Genomic DNA, 18,732 nt, shown 5'->3' on the forward strand with positions numbered 1-18,732 from the left:
TAGAACACAGACTGGAACAGAACACTAGAACACAGACTAGAACAAAACACTAGAACAAAACACTAGAACAAAACACTAGAACAGAACACTAGAACACAGACTGGAACAGAACACTAGAACAGAATCTGTAGATTGACTGTGATGGTTGCCAGAGGTCGCCATTGATCGTTCCTCAATCATGACGACTTAGTTTATTTGTTCGAGGCACGAGGTTGTCATTACGGATAATAACAATAGGTTGGGAACGACCACAGTGTTACCAAGCCCGTAAACTGTTAAATAAATATAGACGAAGCTGTCATGATCGGGGGTAAAGATGTACAGGTTTCGTAAGTAAGCACAAAAAATGCTTGATGAATCGTGGTGTTGACCCGAACAATGAGAGCCTTACCTCGTCCATGAGTTAGGAGGGGAGACGCCAGCAGGAGGAGACACAGCAGCAGCAGGGAAGAGCAGGAGGCCTGAGTGCAGCAGCAACAGCAGCAGCACTTCCCCTGCCGCACCTGCCAGACTCTAGCTCTTGGGCCTCGGCTCTGGACCGCCATCCTCGCGGGCAGGAATACCTTCCCCACCTTCCTCAGGTTGCTGGCGCGACTCCTGATCACCGAGACCAAGCTCTTCCCTTCATCTAATGGTCAGGATGTTGTTGTTAAAGATTCGCTACCTGGAACAAAGTTCCAAGTAGCACGGGCTATGGTGAGCCCGTAGCCCAATGGTGAGGAGACGCCGTTGATGGTGGCGGACCTTTGCCGCACCTTCAGGATGTTCCTTCAGGCGACTCACTCACTATAAGATATGTTTGGTCTTCATCTGCTGGTCACTGGTGCTGCCATCTGGAAGCCAATACAAGAAAAGACATTCAGTTCAATGATCTTGTGCATATATGTAATAACTCATCTAATTGTGCCAGGCTCTCTACAGTGATGAGTTGCCCTGATGTGCAACACTGTAGCAAGGCCTAGTACAGATAACTGTTATTTGAGACCTAACGTGAGAGATAGATATATATAGATTGATAGACAGTGGTGACCTAACTTATATCAGTGGCGTATAACAGTTGTGACCCAGTCTGACAGTGAGAGGGGGACAGTAATGACCCGCTATGTGTCAGTGGGAGGGAATAATGGTGACCCCAGTGTAGGCGTGGGTGACCTGACCCCCCCTAGTGTTAGAGGGAGGAGATACACCAAGCTATGATGACCTAGTTGCTGTAGAAGGCGACGCCGCTGCTCCAATGGGAGGGACGGAGGGAGGGTTAAAGAGGTAAGCAATGTGTTGAGGGAGAAAGGCGTATAGAGCTTAGCGGGGGGGGGGGGGGGGGAGGAGGGCGTAAGGTCAGGAGGTCAGAGGTACACACTGACTGGTCCCAGGAGCCACAGCTCCGTCTCTCAGTGCATCACTCCGTAGAGGAATGCGACTGTTTAGCATAACCAGACACGTGCGAACCCAAGCAACCCCCCGCACCCAACCTTTCAAGATCTTGCATGGGAAGACGTTAGTATTATGTTGTTTTAATTTGTAATAATCCGTTACAAATGCGACGTATTAGGTAAAAGGACAAGTTGACTCGACATGATGTTAGTGGAGTGATATTTACATAAGGTGTGGAGAGCTCTCACCTGGAGGGCCCAGCGACGCCCACATGGGCATTCCGGACCACGTGGGCACACACACACACACACACACACACACACACACACACACACACACACACACACACACACACACACATATATAATATGCATCCACCGCAAACATTGCCATCAAGGTTAGGTTAGGTCATTGACATGGATGAGGAATTGTATGGGTCCCTTACTGCCATTCAGACACTCTGCCACTATGTCCTGGTAGCTCAGGAAGGTATTGTGAGCCGTCAGAACATAGTGAAGGACCCACAATATTCACACCAATGATGAAAGGACTCTGAATACTTGAGGTCGTGTTCATTAACGAGCAGATACCAGTAATCCACATTCGAATTAATTCAACTTCGAGGATACAATTGTATGATGGCTCTCCATTGATTGTCAGCGGAGGGTGTCCTCCTGTGGACACGTCAGTCAACGGGAGCAGGAAGATGGTTTATGTCTCCCGAAGTTTGTGAGAGTTAGAGGACAAGGTCGGTGCAGCCCTGAGAGAGAGAGAGAGAGAGAGACAGAGGAGGAGGGGACTTAGTGTGTGAATGGAAGAAAACGCGGAAAGGAAAAATAAAACTAGATTTCTTTGTATGTTTTCTTGTAAATCAACTTACGTAATTATCAAACAAAGTAAGATTTCATGTCAACATTGACAATAACAACTAAATAACACAATTCAGATTCCAAAAGATTCAAAGATACTATGCAAAATTCTTCACAATGACGTGACGCGGGGAATTCGGTAATGATTGATTTAATTTGATCTTGCATAGACTGTCCCCTCACCACAACCCCTCACCCCACAACTGTCCCCTCACCCCACAACCCCTCACCCCACAACCCCTCACCCCTCAGCTGTCTCCCCCCACCACAACCCCTCACCCCACAACTATCCCCCCCTCACCACAACCCCTCACCCCAACCCCCCTCACCACAACCCCTCACCACAACCCCTCACCCCACAGCTAGTATCCTCCTCCTATCAAATAACACAAGCCGCGCAACACCTCCTTAGCAATAACCACTCGAATTGCAAAAATAAAACCTCTTTGTTGTGGGACATTTCAGGATGATTTAAGATTTGTTGTTTGTCCAACTTTGCAGTTGATTGTTCAGGTGCAACAACATTGCAATGTTCTCAAGCATATTGAAGCGTGTCAGGTCGGCCGCTTGGGGAGGTTGGTAACACTGCTTGATGACTTCACCAGAGCCCTCGCTGATGACTTAACCTGCACTCTGGCCTGCAGACCTGCACTATGGTCTGCAGACCTGCACTATGGCCTGCAGACCTGCACTATGGCCTGCAGACCTGCACTATGGCCTGCAGACCTGCACTATGGCCTGCAGACCTGCACTATGGCCTGCAGACCTGCACTATGGCCTGCAGACCTGCACTATGGCCTGCAGACCTGCACTATGGCCTGCAGACCTGCACTATGGCCTGCAGACCTGCACTATGGCCTGCAGACCTGCACTATGGCCTGCAGACCTGCACTATGGCCTGCAGACCTGCACTATAGCCTGCAGATCTGCACTATGGCCTGCAGACCTGCACTATAGCCTGCAGACCTGCACTATGGCCTGCAGACCTGCACTCTGGCCTGTAGACCTGCACTATGGCCTGCAGACCTGCACTATGGCCTGCAGACCTGCACTATGGCCTGCAGACCTGCACTATGGCCTGCAGACCTGCACTATAGCCTGCAGACCTGCACTATGGCCTGCAGACCTGCACTATGGCCTGCAGACCTGCACTATGGCCTGCAGACCTGCACTATGGCCTGCAGACCTGCACTATGGCCTGCAGACCTGCACTATGGCCTGCAGACCTGCACTATGGCCTGCAGACCTGCACTATGGCCTGCAGACCTGCACTATAGCCTGCAGACCTGCACTATGGCCTGCAGACCTGCACTATAGCCTGCAGACCTGCACTATGGCCTGCAGACCTGCACTATGGCCTGCAGACCTGCACTATGGCCTGCAGACCTACACAAGGGAATACATTTTATATTTTGTATATTTCATTCATAGCCTCGTTACTATTGTTTCTGGAAAACCTGTTGATTTGTCTATTTATCTATATATTTATCTATTTCCATATTACAATATAATACAGTACTTCAATATTATTCAGTATTTCAAGACTGTAGGATTGTAAATTCGGAGAGGCAGCTCCATCATGCAACCCACTATAGTTCCCTAACTCCTATATTTACCCATTTTACCGCTTGGTGAGCAGATGTATCAGCGGAAAGGCAACGTGCCCAACCGTTTCTGTCCCGCCCCGGGGACTGAACCCGTCCGGGTTGTGAGTTAAGAGGCGGCATTTCCAAGTCAAATTCCGGTTATTTACTTTTGTAAGCGTAACTACCGCCAGCATAGTCCCCCTGGTGTAGGATGACGCGAGGTGATAGGCTGACTAGACCCTTGAGTCGTTAAGGAAGGTGGTGGGGAGGTGGTGGGGGAGGTGGGGGGGAGAGTGCAAGAGAGTCCACGTGGGACTGTTTACCTCTGGGAGGGACCCGCCACTCTGACGATTCCCAGCGGTACTCACCTCTCAGCGTCTCAGTGGGTCAGCCAGTGATCATTCACTCAGTCACTCATGGAAGGAAAGGACGCAGATGAAAGGGAGAGAGAGTGAGTACCAGCTAACACCCGGAAAGGAAAAGATGACGGCCGTTGGAGAGAGCGGAGAGCGATAACAGGTCATCTAATCAAATCTACGCCAATCACGCGTGGATGATCCATGGACTCACAAACAGTAGGTAATGAGGATGGGTGAGATAAGGAAAAGGTTGAGGCAGGAGAGGTCACAGGGAGGCCAGAGGTGTACCGACCCAGCAGCAGCAGCAGCAGCAGCAGCAGCAGCAGCAGCAGCAGCAGCAGCAGGAGATGACTGCAGAAACCATCACCATCACCACTAATGCCTGACAGCTTCACCTCCCCCTCCTCTCCCCCTAATCTTCCCCTCTCTCACCATCCCTACTACGCCAGAGCACCTCACCATCTTCTCATTACCGGTATGCAAAAACTGTGTCCTGGGGTACAGAACTTTCCACTTCACTTGGACTTAATCAGTTGATTGACCTGACCTTTTTGTAAACAGAATGCAAAGATTAATAGTCAATTAAGATGAAGTGCAGTGAAAAGCTTTGTACCGCAGGGCACAGTCCTTGGACTAATTCTCTTTCTTATTCTTATCTCGGATTTAGACAAAATTACTAGTCACAGCTTCGTGTCATTCTTTGTAAATGATTTAAAAATCTGCATGAAAATTTCCTCTGTATAAGACACTGAAAAATATGTCGATATTAATAAAGTCTTTGAGTGTGCAATGGAAAATAACATGATGCTTAAGTGATAAGTTTCAGGTACTTACAGGAATGACAGAAACGAGGAACTTGTCAAAGTTCGAAATACAGGGTGCAAGACACGGTCACACTTACTCTTAGAAGAAAAATCACATGTAAAACTTTTGGGAATTTTAAGATATCTGACGATCTGACTTTCAGTGAACACAATCGATCAAATATAACGGCAGCCAGGAAAATGATAGGATGGATTATGAGAACGTTCAGATACAGGGATCTCACAGCAATGCTAATGCTGTTTAAATCACTAATGCTCTTCCGTCTTGAATACTGCTCAGTACTCACTTTTCCCTTTCACAGCAAGAGAGATTTGTGGAATAGAGGGAATACAGAGAACATATACAGCACGCATAGACACGATAAAGCACCTAAATTATTGGGACCGCCTTGAAGCTCTCATAATATAATTCGCAGGTTCGAATCCTCGTCACGGCCCTTGTGGATTTGTTCTCATAATATACTCTTTGGAAAAGAGAAGAGGTACCCTCTAATACCTTTTCCATACCTGTAGAGGATTCCGGGAGTTCCTCTACTCCCCGAGCCAGAGGAGAGGGCCCAGAAATATATTCATGGAAGATACTGGAGGGACAGTTCTCAAATTTGCACAATAGAATAACAACATACTGGAGCGAAAGATACGGACGGAAATGCAGAATAGAACCAGTGAGAAGTTGAGGCGCCACAAACAAAATCAGAGAGCATATCAGTGTTCAATTCTGTTTAATACTCTCCCAGAAAGCATTTCAAATGTTGTCTGAACAAAGGTAGACTTCCTCAAGAAACAATTGGGTACGTTCTTGCAAGAAGTGCCAGACCAACCGGGCTGTACATCATTCCATCGTCATCATAATAGTAACCTTCTTAGCCCCTCGCCACCAGTACATCCGGCCCCTATCATCATCAGTATAATCGGCTTCATCACTTTTGTGTCGGTAATGATGATCCCTGAAACTGGCACGAGGTAGAGCCCATGGTAGGTGCTCCACCTGTGCCTGTCGTCAGCCTCGCAAGTGTTATTGTCATCACAGAGACAAAACTAATCTTGCTGTTCCGTTGGTCTTCGTTAGTTTCTGTTCGTTTAGCGTCATGGCCTTAGTGAAGCTTGGACAGCTTAAGCATCGTGAGCTAAGTGTTGTTGCCGTGGTTTCAGTGTCGTCGCTCAGGCCCTCACGCTTGTCCTCGGCCCCTCACACTCGTCCTCGGCCCCTCACACTCGTCCTCAGGCCCTCACGCTCGTCCTCGGCCCCTCACACTCGTCCTCGGCCCCTCACACTCGTCCTCGGCCCCTCACGCTCGTCCTCGGCCCCTCACACTCGTCTTCGGCCCCTCACACTCGTCCTCGGCCCCTCACACTCGTCCTCGGCCCCTCACACTCGTCCTCGGCCCCTCACACTCGTCCTCGGCCCCTCACACTCGTCCTCGGCCCCTCACACTCGTCCTCGGCCCCTCACGCTCGTCCTCGGCCCCTCACGCTCGTCCTCGGCCCCTCACACTCGTCCTCGGTCCTTGTAGATATTCCCATGTGTTGAAATATATGTGAGGAGCCTTGCACACACCCGCAGCTCTCTGACACAAGAGATCGAGCTCAGTTTAGCTACCGAGCACATGCATATCGTGCCAGCAAGGCGGACAGTCCGCCTCCTATTATAACTAATACTATAGTTCCTGTTCCTAAACCTTTTTTTTTCACCTGTACCTCTCCATCTTCTTTGAACCCAGGTCAGTAAAAATGAAATAGACTCATCTACGTCATCGTGTAGCGCCATGTCTATAGGGTGTAGGGCCACGTCTAGGGTATAGGGCCACGTCTAGAGTATAGGGCCACGTCTAGGGTGTTATAGGGCCACGTCTAGGGTGTAGGGCCACGTCTAGGGTGTAGGGCCACGTCTAGGGTGTAGGGCCACGTCTAGGGTGTTTCCTCTCTTCCTCCACCTCAGACACTTCCTGCAACAGCTCCTATACCTTCACCTCACATTTCTCTCATTTCCTCACTGATATCCACATATATCTCCCCCTTTCCCTCCTCTTACCACCCCCCCCTTTCCCCTCACCCCAATTGCTGTCTACCCCCCCCCCCCCCCCACCCTTCCCCAGGCATGTCCTTTCAATCAGCTGACAAGAAAGGTCGTAACCCACCACTGCTTGACGGCAGATCTAAATCAATCTATTAAACCATCTATTAACAGTGGGGTTCGTTGACCATGTCTGCAGGCGACCAGGCATGGGCTGGGGTCTGCCTTGTTGGGTCTGGCTTGTTGGGTCTGGCTTGTTGGGTCTGTCTTGTTGGGTCTGACTTGTTGGGTCTGGCTTGTTGGGTCTGACTTGTTGGGTCTGTCTTGTTGGGTCTGGCTTGTTGGGCCTGGCTTGTTGGGTCTGTCTTGTTGGGTCTGTCTTGTTGGGTCTGCCTTGTTGGGTCTGCCTTGTTGGGTCTGGCTTGTTGGGTCTGTCTTGTTGGGTCTGGCTTGTTGGGTCTGACTTGTTGGGTCTGTCTTGTTGGGTCTGTCTTGTTGGGTCTGGCTTGTTGGGTCTGGCTTGTTGGGTCTGGCTTGTTGGGTCTGGCTTGTTGGGTCTGTCTTGTTGGGTCTGTCTTGTTGGGTCTGTCTTGTTGGGTCTGTCTTGTTGGGTCTGGCTTGTTGGGTCTGGCTTGTTGGGTCTGACTTGTTGGGTCTGGCTTGTTGGGTCTGACTTGTTGGGTCTGTCTTGTTGGGTCTGGCTTGTTGGGCCTGGCTTGTTGGGTCTGTCCAGGCCCTATAGTACCCACGCGAGTTAATGTTCTTATACCTGGAATTACACATTTTTGGGGGCGAGAAACGCAGATGATGCTCTTCCTGGGTGTTAAACAGGAGTAACTGTAACCGGAGTAGCTGTAACAGGAGTAGCTGTAAGAGGAGTGGCTGTAACATTGATGGAGCCCAACAAGTGATTGTCAGTAACAACGCCCAGGTAGAGAAGGATGCCAATGAGGAGGTCCCATTAGAGGTAAAGAGTGCCAAGGGAAGCTAATGTGAGTGTCTCTCTCACTCACTGTGAGTGAGAAACGTCTGGGAGAGAGAGAGAGAGAGAGAGAGAGAGAGAGAGAGAGAGAGAGAGAGAGAGAGAGAGAGAGAGAGAGAGAGAGAGAGAGAGAGAGAGAGAGTGTGTGTGCCGTGAGGAGGTAACAAAGGCATCCCACCCCCACACCCTCACACTCACACACTCGTAAATCCCACTGACAAACCCCGCTACCTCTCACATATTACCCGGAGTCCTTATAGGGTGAGGGACACTATCACAGCCCTGGGCGCCTAGCTCTTATATCTTCCCCCTAGGGCGACCCTAGCGGCTAGGCTGACACTCAACATGTTCTTTCATCGAGGTTATCAGTCCCGCTGAGGATCGCAGACGTCGTTATCATGTCTTCTCATAGTTTAATCATCATAGGACCGTCACGTGACTGGTTACATAGCTATGACCTTGTTTAAGTTTGTTTCTTTAAGTGGGCTATGAAACAACTTACCTATGTTGTGTGTGTGTGTGTGTGTGTGTGTGTGTGTGTGTGTGTGTGTGTGTGTGTGTGTGTGTGTGTGTGTATTCACCTAGTTGTATTCACCTTAGTTGTGTTTGCGGGGGTTGAGCTTTGCTCCTTCGGCCCGCCTCTCAACTGGCACACACACCCCAGGAAGCAGCCCGTGACAGCTGACTAACTCCCAGGTACCTATTTACTGCTAGGTAACAGGGGCATTCAGGGTGAAAGAAACTTTGCCCATTTGTTTCTGCCTGGTGCGGGAATCGAACCCGCGCCACAGAATTACGAGTCCTGCGCGCTATCCACCAGGCTACCAGGCCCCCCTTGTGTGTGTATATATGTGTGTGTGTGTGTGTGTGTGTGTGTGTGTGTGTGTGTGTGTGTGTGTGTGTGTGTGTACTCACCTACTTGTACTCACCTAATTGTGCTTGCGGGGGTTGAGCTCTGGCTCTTTGGTCCCGCCTCTCAACTGTCAATCAACAGGTGTGTGTGTGTTCTAACTCAGAGCGAGACGTGGTAATTGGCATAATTATTGTCTGGTAGTTTAGGTGTTAAGACCTAGTAAGCCCAGTCACCTATCAGGGTTTATATAGGCCTATTTTCTGAAACAAATAATATGTACAGGTTATTGAACAAGTAAGAGTGGGCGGAGCCATCGACATGTTCACCAAACGGCTTGTTCAATGTTCACAAAATCATTTGTTTACTGGCTAGAACGGATTGCCTACTGTTCAACAAAAAGGCTTATTTGTTCACTATTTACCAAAGGTTATGTGCATTGTTCACCAAAGGGTATGTTCAGCGTTCATCAAAGAATGTGTTCACTGTTCACCTAAAGGATATGTTCATTGTTCACCTAAAGGATATGTTCATTGTTCACCAAAGGATATGTTCATTGTTCACCAAAGGATATGTACATTGTTCACCAAAGAATGTGTTAATTGTTCACCAAAGGATATGTACATTGTTCACCAAAGAATGTGTTAATTGTTCACCAAAGAATATGTACATTGTTCACCAAAGAATGTGTTAATTGTTCATCAAAATTAAGGTATTTTCACCGTTCACCTCCGTCACCGAAGGATATGTTAATTGTTCACCGCAGGATGTGTTCAATGTTCACCTAAGAACTGCCGATATGTGGAAAATTGCAATAGCGTTTCCTTCAGCGATCTACAGACACGTGCGAATTGTTATTTACACCTTCCTCGGGTATGTCCCTATTTTCTAATAGGTGAACAGATGCATCAGGTGAAAGAAAACCCTGTACAAACTGTCGTTTCCTGTCCTGCCGAGGGAATCGAACCAGGGACCGTTCTGTTGCGACCACACTGATCACTACGTTAAAGGATCCCTTTCTCTCCATTTGCCACGACGTAAAAAATGCTATTGTTTTACCTGAACACAATCGTAAAAAAAGGTCATGCTCTCCATGAGAACTAAAATAGGTCAAACTCTCCTGGAAAAGGTCGATTTCCCTTTGAGAATGTTCCCTTCTATCCCTCTCTACCTCCCTCTCCCCAAACCCTCACACATTGCTTCATTATACATTCCTATTCATTCGTTTCTCATTATACATTGCAAGAACTTAAATAAGGTAAAATTCAACCCCTTGAGAGCTAACAAAGGTCAAACTTCCCTTGAGAACTAGAATAGAGACAAAAAGCGGCACCAGTGACTTAAAGACATGAGTGGGAGAAGCCTAATCAATCATCTAATATTTAAAATAACCAGAGAACTCAAAGGTCAAGGGAAACAGGGAAGTCCGTGGCAGGTCCGTGGCTGTGTTGTGGTAGGTCCGTGGTAGTGTGGTGGTAGGTTCGTGGTAGTGTGGTGGTAGGTCCGTGGCTGTGTGGTGGTAGGTCCGTGACAGTGTGGTGTCAGAGCCCGTGACACTGTGGTGTCAGATAACTACACACGCACTAAGCCTCTCCATCGTACCCAAACAATGAAACCAGAGTCAAGTAACTAACTACCAACATCTACTGAATCATCCTGCTTTCAACTAATGAGCCGCGTTATTCACGTTATCGCAAGCATCGTTACCAATGCAACCCCTTCAGAAAGTAACGACTCACAAATTATTCACGTTTTCCATGCATCGGACTCGACAGGTTAGACGGGGTGCTTGTGTAAATACGATTCAGATGAAGCTAAGAGGTGGCCAATGAAGAGGCCGGTATAGTGTATAGGATGTTATGGCCTTATTATTAAGCACTAACGAGACATTGGCAGAGTGTGGAGGACATTAACGACCCATAAACCATAGTGAGAGTCTCCTGACGCCTGTAAACAAATGGTTTTATTAGTGGGGCGGAGGGTAGTAATGGGCAGGATTACTCTCTCTCACTCCCTCTCTCTCACTCCCTCTCTCCACACACTTGTATCTTTCCCTCAAGTGGGCGATAATTGTTAAAAAGTTTCCTCCCTCCCCTGGAAACACAAACCGAAACTGTCTCTATTTTCCGCTTGTTACAACTTGTAATAAAGTTGTTACATCTTGGCTTAACGTGTTTATGAGGTATTAGAACGTTGTTACAACTTGCTATATTGGTTGTTATAACTGGGTAGGAGGTGTTAAAACTTGTTCGAACGTTGTACCAACGTCGTAGTTTCGGTGTGTGTTTGGCGGGGATCAAGTCTTCAGTTTCTGCTAGTCTGGCGGGAGCAATTGAGCCGCGGGATGTAAACACAAGCTGGCTTCGTTAAGCTTGTAAGATAACAAGCTTGTAAGATAACACTATCACATCGTTAGACGTCATCAAGCATCAATGAGGCTCTTATGCCTTGAGCGTGTGATTTAGGACATGTGATAATAACTCATTTTCTTCGCCTGTGTTTACCAAATAAACTTTTACTGCATACCGCTGACTGCACCTTCTTGTGGCGGTGATGGGTTGTGTCTTCATTAGTGGTTGTGGTGTGGTGGTTGTGGTGTGGTGGTTGTGGTGTGGTGGTTGTGGTGTGGTGGTTGTGGTTAGTGTAGAGGCAGTTATGGTGTTATGAACGTCGTTCTTGACCCCACAGCTGCTCTCGTGGGGGTCACAGTGCCCACAGCTGCTCTTGAGGTAATCACAGTGCCCCACAGCTGCTCTTGAGGTAGTCACAGTGCCCCACAGCTGCTCTTGAAGTAGTTGCAGTGCCCCACAGCTGCTCTCGTGGGGGTCACAGTGCCCCACAGCTGCTCTTGAGGTGGTCACAGTGCCCCACAGCTGCTCTTGAGGTGGTCACAGTGCCCCACAGCTGCTCTTGAGGGGGTCACAGTGCCCCACAGCTGCTCTTGAGGTGGTCACAGTGCCCCACAGCTGCTCTTGAAGTAGTTGCAGTGCCCCACAGCTGCTCTCGTGGGGGTCACAGTGCCCCACAGCTGCTCACGTGGGGGTCACAGTGCCTAAGACAACCCCCCCCCCCATGACCCCCCCTCTCTAAAAGCCTAACTAATCACTACTCAGTACATTGAATAATAAGACATGTTCTATTTCACCGCAATCTATCCACTGTAAATTATTTCATTCTATTCACCAATTCATGCACGTGTATACATACGTACGCGCGTTTAATACACATCTGGATAAACCACACGCATATACATGTACACATATAAGTACATGCATATACACATGCGTATATATGTATACAAACATATGGACAAATACACATTTATACATACACGCACAGGTGTGAAATTCTCTGCATGGCAACGGGAATACAATTAATACAATACCGTTAACATAAAATTAATACAATACCGTTAACATTGATTCCGTTAGACCAAAAAAAAAAAAAAAACAGCTGATATTCAACTTTTTATGTATGATAATTACCACTGTGTCAATTACCTGCGCTGGGTGCACATATTGCGGGTATTGAGGCTAATGAACAAGTTAGGAATAATTTAGCTGTTATAGATTCAGCTACTGGGAACCAAAAGTTCCAGGTAGCACGGGCTATGGCGAGCCCGTAGTGGATTTACCTGGCACAGGAGCGGGGGCTGTAAGGAATTAAAATTAATTTAGCGTTCCTGGTGTGTTATACATCTCAGGTGTTGTAGAGAGAGAGAGAGAGAGGGAGGAGACGTGAGACAAATACAAGGATGAGGAGAGAGGAGTGACATGTGAGGGAGGGGGGGGGGAGGGGGGCCCTGGTCGACGACCGGGCCGCGGGGACGCTAAGCCCCGGAAGCACCTCAAGGTAAGGGGGTATTTGAGCTTGGCACGGGCCCAGATGACCTAACCGTAACGCCACCACCACCATCACCACCACTACCACCATCACCACTACCACTACCACCATCACCACCACCACCACCACCACCATCACCACCACTACCACCACCACCATCACCACCACTACCACCACTACCACCACCACCATCACCACCACTACCACCACCATCACCACCACTACCACCATCACCACCACTACCACCACCACCATCACCACCACTACCACCACCACCATCACCACCACTACCACCACCATCACCACCACTACCACCACCACCATCACCACCACTACCACCATCACCACCACTACCACCACCATCACCACCACTACCACCACCACCACCATCACCACCACCATCACCACCACCACCACCACCACCACCACCACCACCACCACCACCCCCCCACCCCACCACCCCCACCACCATCAACACCACCATTACCACCCCCACCACCATCAACACCACCACTACCACCACCATCACCACCCCCCCCCACACCCCCCACCACCCCCACCACCATCAACACCACCACTACCACCCCCACTACCACCACCACCACCTAAGGCACTAAATCTTACATCCCTAGAAAAATAAAAGAATCAAAAGGAGATATGATCAAAACATACCAGATACTGAGAGAAACATATAAGTTTGACAAAGACTCTCTTCAAGTTGAGACTAAACTCAACAAGAAGAAGAGACACTTAAGTGACACCTAGAAACACAAACCACCCGACGAAAGGTACGGAAGTACTTGTACCCAGTACGAGCAATCAATCAATGAACCAATCAATCAATCAATCAATGAACCGCTCGCAGTAGAAACTGGAAGAATAAGCTGTAGAAGCCACCTCCATCCGTAACTTTAACAACAGATTCGACTAAGGATTCGAACTGCAGAATTGTTAATTTATATAAAAAAAATAAACAGGTGTACACTGATTGGCTGGTTAATAAGGAGCCTGACCTCACATTTCTTTGTTGTCTCTGATAGTTAAGTGCTGATTGGCAAGTCCTACCACCATCAAACTAGAAATAGGGATCCAAAAAGTTGAAATTAAGTTCGTCAATTTACATTTCTTCATAATCATTATATTGAATATAATATATAATGTATATATATTATATTCATTTCTTCATATTGCACGGCCTTCCATTATACTTCCGTTCATTGTATAATATGTCCTTCATTAATCTTATGTAAATGCAATTATAATACATATTTTTTTATGTATTTTGTAGTTGGAAAATACATTAATTGTGTTGCGAAGGAGTGTATGTCGAGCGTGATGGGTATGGCACTCTCGCGGCCTGAAATGTGAGCCTCAAGTGCCATAATTAGGCTTTTTTTCGGCCTGAGTGCCAGCTGATGTTTCTCCTTGTTTATCCTGTTGCTGCTGCTGCTGTTGCTCTGTTGCTGCTCCTGCTGTTGCTGCTGCTGTTTCTGTTGCTGTGTTTTTGCTTGTGTTGTTGCTGCTGTGTTGCTGCTGCTGTTGCTGTTGTTGCTGCTGTTGTTGCTGCTGCTGTTGCTGCTGCTGTTTCTGTTGCTGTGTTTTTGCTTGTGTTGTTGCTGCTGTGTTGCTGCTGCTGTTGCTGTTGTTGCTGCTGTTGTTGCTGCTGCTGTTGCTGCTGCTGTTGCTGCTGCTGTTGCTCCTGCTGCTGCTGCTGCTGCTGTTGCTGTTGATGCTGCTGTTGCTGCTGCTGCTGCTGCTGCTGTTGCTGTGCTGTTGCTGCTGCTGTTGCTCCTGCTGTTGCTGCTCCTGCTACTGTCTGCCTGCCTGTGTCTTTTCTCTTTACTCTCAAAACCTTTACTGTCTCATCTCTGTCTTTCTCCCATGTGGCTTACGTCCTTCTTGGCCCACCATGAGACAGACAGACAGTCAGGCAGACGGGCGTCTCCACCCAACCCGTCCTCCTGGTAACACGTCGCATTTTGACGTACTAAGACCAAAAAAAATCGTCGTACTAGATAATGGTAGCGGCTAGCTCGCGAAATTAAACATAATGTCTCGTTTTCTGTTCCCAAGTTCTCAGGTAGGTTAGGAAAAAGGCACTTTAGTCCGTCACTATCTTGATGTTAGGAACTGTGGCTAGAAGGGTCAGCTCCCTCACGATACCGTGGGTGGCCGGCACCACCTTGACCCCATTCCTGGCTGGCTACCTGGCCCCGTGGACCCCAGTGACCCCGTGGACCCCACTGGACCCCAGTGACGCCGTGAGTGTAGTAGCTGCCTTATTCACGCTGCAAGAAGATGCAAGGTAACAAGGTAACAACTCATTGATGTAGCTGCTGTGTATGTTTTCCCAGAGAATTTCCCAGAGAATTTCCTAGAGAATTTCCTAGAGAATTTCCCAGAGAATTTCCCAGAGAATTTCCTAGAGAATTTCCCAGAGAATTTCCCAGAGAATTTCCCAGAGAATTTCCCAGAGAATTTCTCAGAGAATTTCCTAGAGAATTTCCCAGAGAATTTCCTAGAGAATTTCCCAGAGAATTTCCCAGAGAATTTCCTAGAGAATTTCCTAGAGAATTTCCCGGAGAATTTCCTAGAAAATTTCCCGGAGAATTTCCTAGAAAATTTCCCAGATAATTTTCCTGAGCATTTCCTAGAGAAGTGACCCAAACTGCCCCCAGTAAAATCCTATGGAAACCAGGGTATTCCTTAGCTCCCCCTTCCCCCCTTCCCTATGTCTATGGTGGGGAGGCCGTGTGTGTGTGTGAAATTAACACGGGATGTATAATGTGAAAATATTGGGTCACATTAAACCAGAATTAACCTGAGCGTTTTTGTGTTAATCGTCGCATTATCAAAAGTTCAATAACTGAATGATTGATGAAGATTTAGCCACCATAAGAGGTGGCACGGGCATGAATAGCCCGTAATTGGTAGATTTTTTGGAGTGAATGTGATCTTTGGTCGTGAAATTACTGAATTTCAAGATTAAGCCACCCAAGAGGTGGCACGGGCATGAATAGCCCGTAAAAATAACTGAAATGCAACTCTTGAATAAATAGGCACAAAGGTGACATGTGAAGTATAAAAACAGGTTTTGTAATATTGGTTCATGAACTTAAGAAGATAAAATGGCAGAAGGTCGAATGACCATTACTTGTGAGTTTCTGGAAGCATTATCCCTAATGGCTAATGCATGTGAGTTCCTAGAAGGCCTAATATATTACCAATGTAACGGTTCTATTGTTACGTAAAGTATGGTGACAATAAACACATTGATTGATTGATGAAGATTAAGCCACCCAAAAGGTGGCACGGGCATGAATAGCCTGTAAGTGGTGGCCCTTTTGAGCCATTACCAGTATCAAGAGCTGATACTGGAGATCTGTGGAGGTGCGACTACACCCTGCGTGACGGGAGATGTCTCCCGAATAAACACAGACACTAAGATACTATATATATATTTGGTCGAATATACAGAAGTACACAGGTGATATGCAGGCGATGAGTCACAATAACGTGGCTGAAGTATGTTGACCAGACCACACACTAGAAATTGAAGGGACGACGACGTTTCGGTCCGTCCTGGACCATTCTCAAGTCGATTGTAATTATCGACTTGAGAATGGTCCAGGACGGACCGAAACGTCGTCGTCCCTTCAATTTCTAGTGTGTGGTCTGGTCAAAATACACAGGTGATACTTTGGTGTGAGTTGAGCGCACTGAGCGTCGGTACAGTATCTCGCCAGTGTCTGCTCTAGACCACACTTGAATGTATGTATTAATCCTCTTACAAAGATCTCTTTTTACTTGATCCATTAAAAATGGATCAAGTAAAATGGATCCATTAAAAATGGATCAAAATTGTACAAAACATTACAAATATTCTTATTGTATGGTTTTGTAATTTGTATTAAGCAGATTTAATAATGTTTCTATTGAACATGCATTTATAGTTTATTACTGAAGAAAACCTCACCCAATCAATTTTATGGGAATTTTTTGTCAAATGAAGAAATAAAACGTTAGATAATTAACAGCTTCTTAAAGAATATTTATGTTGCAAAATTTGAAATTTCAAATGTTTAGATGTTTTCTATATAGAATATAGAATCTTTACAGCGTGTTTTGTAAATGACATAGTTATCACTACGAGTTAGTTATCACTAACTAACCATGTGCCAATTGTATTTTCATAATTAAACAATATATATACATTAACAATTTCTCGAGATCTTGACAATATTTTCGAACCCAGGAAAATTATGGCAAGCATAACACATTTTTGGCCCGAATTTTGTCAATGCTGATTTTTTTTTGTAATATGTGCATACGTATTTTATATTACCTGGTAATTTGATTCGATAGACTCAGGAACTCGATAGATTCAAGCAACTCGATAGACTCGAGCAACTCGATAGACACAGCCACACTGTTTCCACGCTAACCTATTGATATGTAGTGGAAGTGTTGAAGGTGTTGCTGAGGTCAAGCAGCTCAGAGATGGTGTGTATTATACACTCAGCGATGGAGAGTTGTATTATACACTTCCCGGTGGATATACACACCAGGAATACACCTGACTCAAACACCCATAATGTCTGAGGCAACAGAAGGGTCAGGAAGTGGACGTCATCCTTGACGGTGGGAGATCACGAGATTATAGGACCTTCATGGTCGATGACGCACTCACACTGCGTCATACACTGCGTCATACACTGCGTCATACATTGCGTCATCTAACCGAAGACCCACGGAACATCACGTCAATTTTGCGAGCCGCTGTGATGTATAGTACAACTGTTTTGGGCCGTAGGGGATTTATACGCCAAAATTCGACATCTAGCGAGAAGGCATCACTCAAGGCGAACTTGGATCCAAATGGATGATCCCTGCTAATGACCATCTGATGAGTGTCTCATCAAGTGTTACAAGCAGAGTGCAGACAATGTCAAGAATTTACAAGCAGATTACAGTTGACGAAGGTAATTTACAAGCAGAATACATTCGATACAAGTAGTTTACAAGCAGATTTCAATCATTATAAATAATTTACAAGCAGATTACAGTTGCTGTAAGAAATTTGCTGTGAGCAGACTAACCAGTTGGAGAAATAAAGAGTGCCAGAGATGAACACATGTGAACCTGTTTCATTGAACCCAATCGGATGTAGGTTCGAACCCTCGTCACGGCCCTTGTGGATTTGTTTACATTGAATCTGTCTTGGAGATGCTGATATATATACATAAGATCACTTGCTCATTAGACTATATTGCCGGATGTATTATGGCTTGTGTTCTGTACATATGTGATTGTGTACATCTGTCAAATGAAAACGCAGGTCTCCTAAGGCCAGCTCAGCGTGGACAGAAACCTCGCGTAGAGCAAAAGGGATTGTGACACACACACACACACACAATTGTGCGTGTGTATGTGTGATAATAAGTGATATCCATTAACAAATATGTCATTATGTATTTATAAAATCTGTTAACCCATATGTACGTCAGGAGGTGGATTGTACCAGTCTGAAGGTCGACAGTGTACCTGTGTGGCGGTAGATTTTACCGTTAGGACGGTAGATTGTACCTGTGGGGTGGTAGATTGTACCTGTGGGGTGGTAGATTGAGGTCAGTGAGAGTTGTCTACGAGGCTCCGTCAGCGCTACTCCTCGTCGCCCCGCGCCAGGCTCAACAATAGATTGCTGAAGATTAAGCCACCCAAAAGGTGGCACGGGCATGAATAGCCCGTAAGTGGTGGCCCTTTTGAGCCATTACCAGTATCAATAGATGATACTGGAGATCTGTGGAGGTGCGACTGCACCCTGCGAGACGGGAGATGTCTCCCGTGCTCAACAATAGCAACGTTGGTTCCTTGGTAACAAGGAAAAGTGACGTGATGGCTACACCAAGGGCGAGGTGTTTCCTCCAGCGCCCGTCCAGGCTATCTGTAGCTCTCACTCCTCCTAGCATACCTCTTCCAGGCTACAATCTCCTCTCTCTCTCTCTGTCTCTCTCTCTCCCCACATATCGTCCTT

At 46.9% G+C, this 18,732-nt stretch overlaps 3 protein-coding genes across 4 annotated transcripts in view; 1 reads left to right on the forward strand and 2 right to left on the reverse strand.

Moving 5' to 3' along the window:
• Positions 1–18,732, forward strand: part of LOC123764773 (multiple epidermal growth factor-like domains protein 6) — a 377,392-nt gene that overhangs the window by 161,089 nt on the left and 197,571 nt on the right. The gene's annotated exons all lie outside the window — the stretch shown is intronic.
• LOC123764774 (uncharacterized) overlaps positions 1–18,732 on the reverse strand; it is a 131,646-nt gene that overhangs the window by 90,450 nt on the left and 22,464 nt on the right. For both annotated transcript variants that reach the window (XM_045752893.2, XM_045752892.2), the window contains exon 2: positions 392–833. In XM_045752893.2, the coding sequence (XP_045608849.2) occupies positions 392–545 (154 nt within the window). In that variant the 5' untranslated portion in view covers positions 546–833. The remainder of the gene's footprint in view (positions 1–391; positions 834–18,732) is intronic.
• Positions 7,171–7,806, reverse strand: LOC138351080 (trans-Golgi network integral membrane protein 2-like). Its single transcript, XM_069302706.1, has one exon. It carries the CDS (start codon positions 7,804–7,806, stop codon positions 7,171–7,173), a length of 636 nt encoding a protein of 211 aa, XP_069158807.1.

The sequence above is a fragment of the Procambarus clarkii genome, chromosome 48 (genome assembly GCF_040958095.1).
Source record: "Procambarus clarkii isolate CNS0578487 chromosome 48, FALCON_Pclarkii_2.0, whole genome shotgun sequence".
Taxonomy (NCBI): Eukaryota; Metazoa; Arthropoda; class Malacostraca; order Decapoda; family Cambaridae; genus Procambarus; species Procambarus clarkii.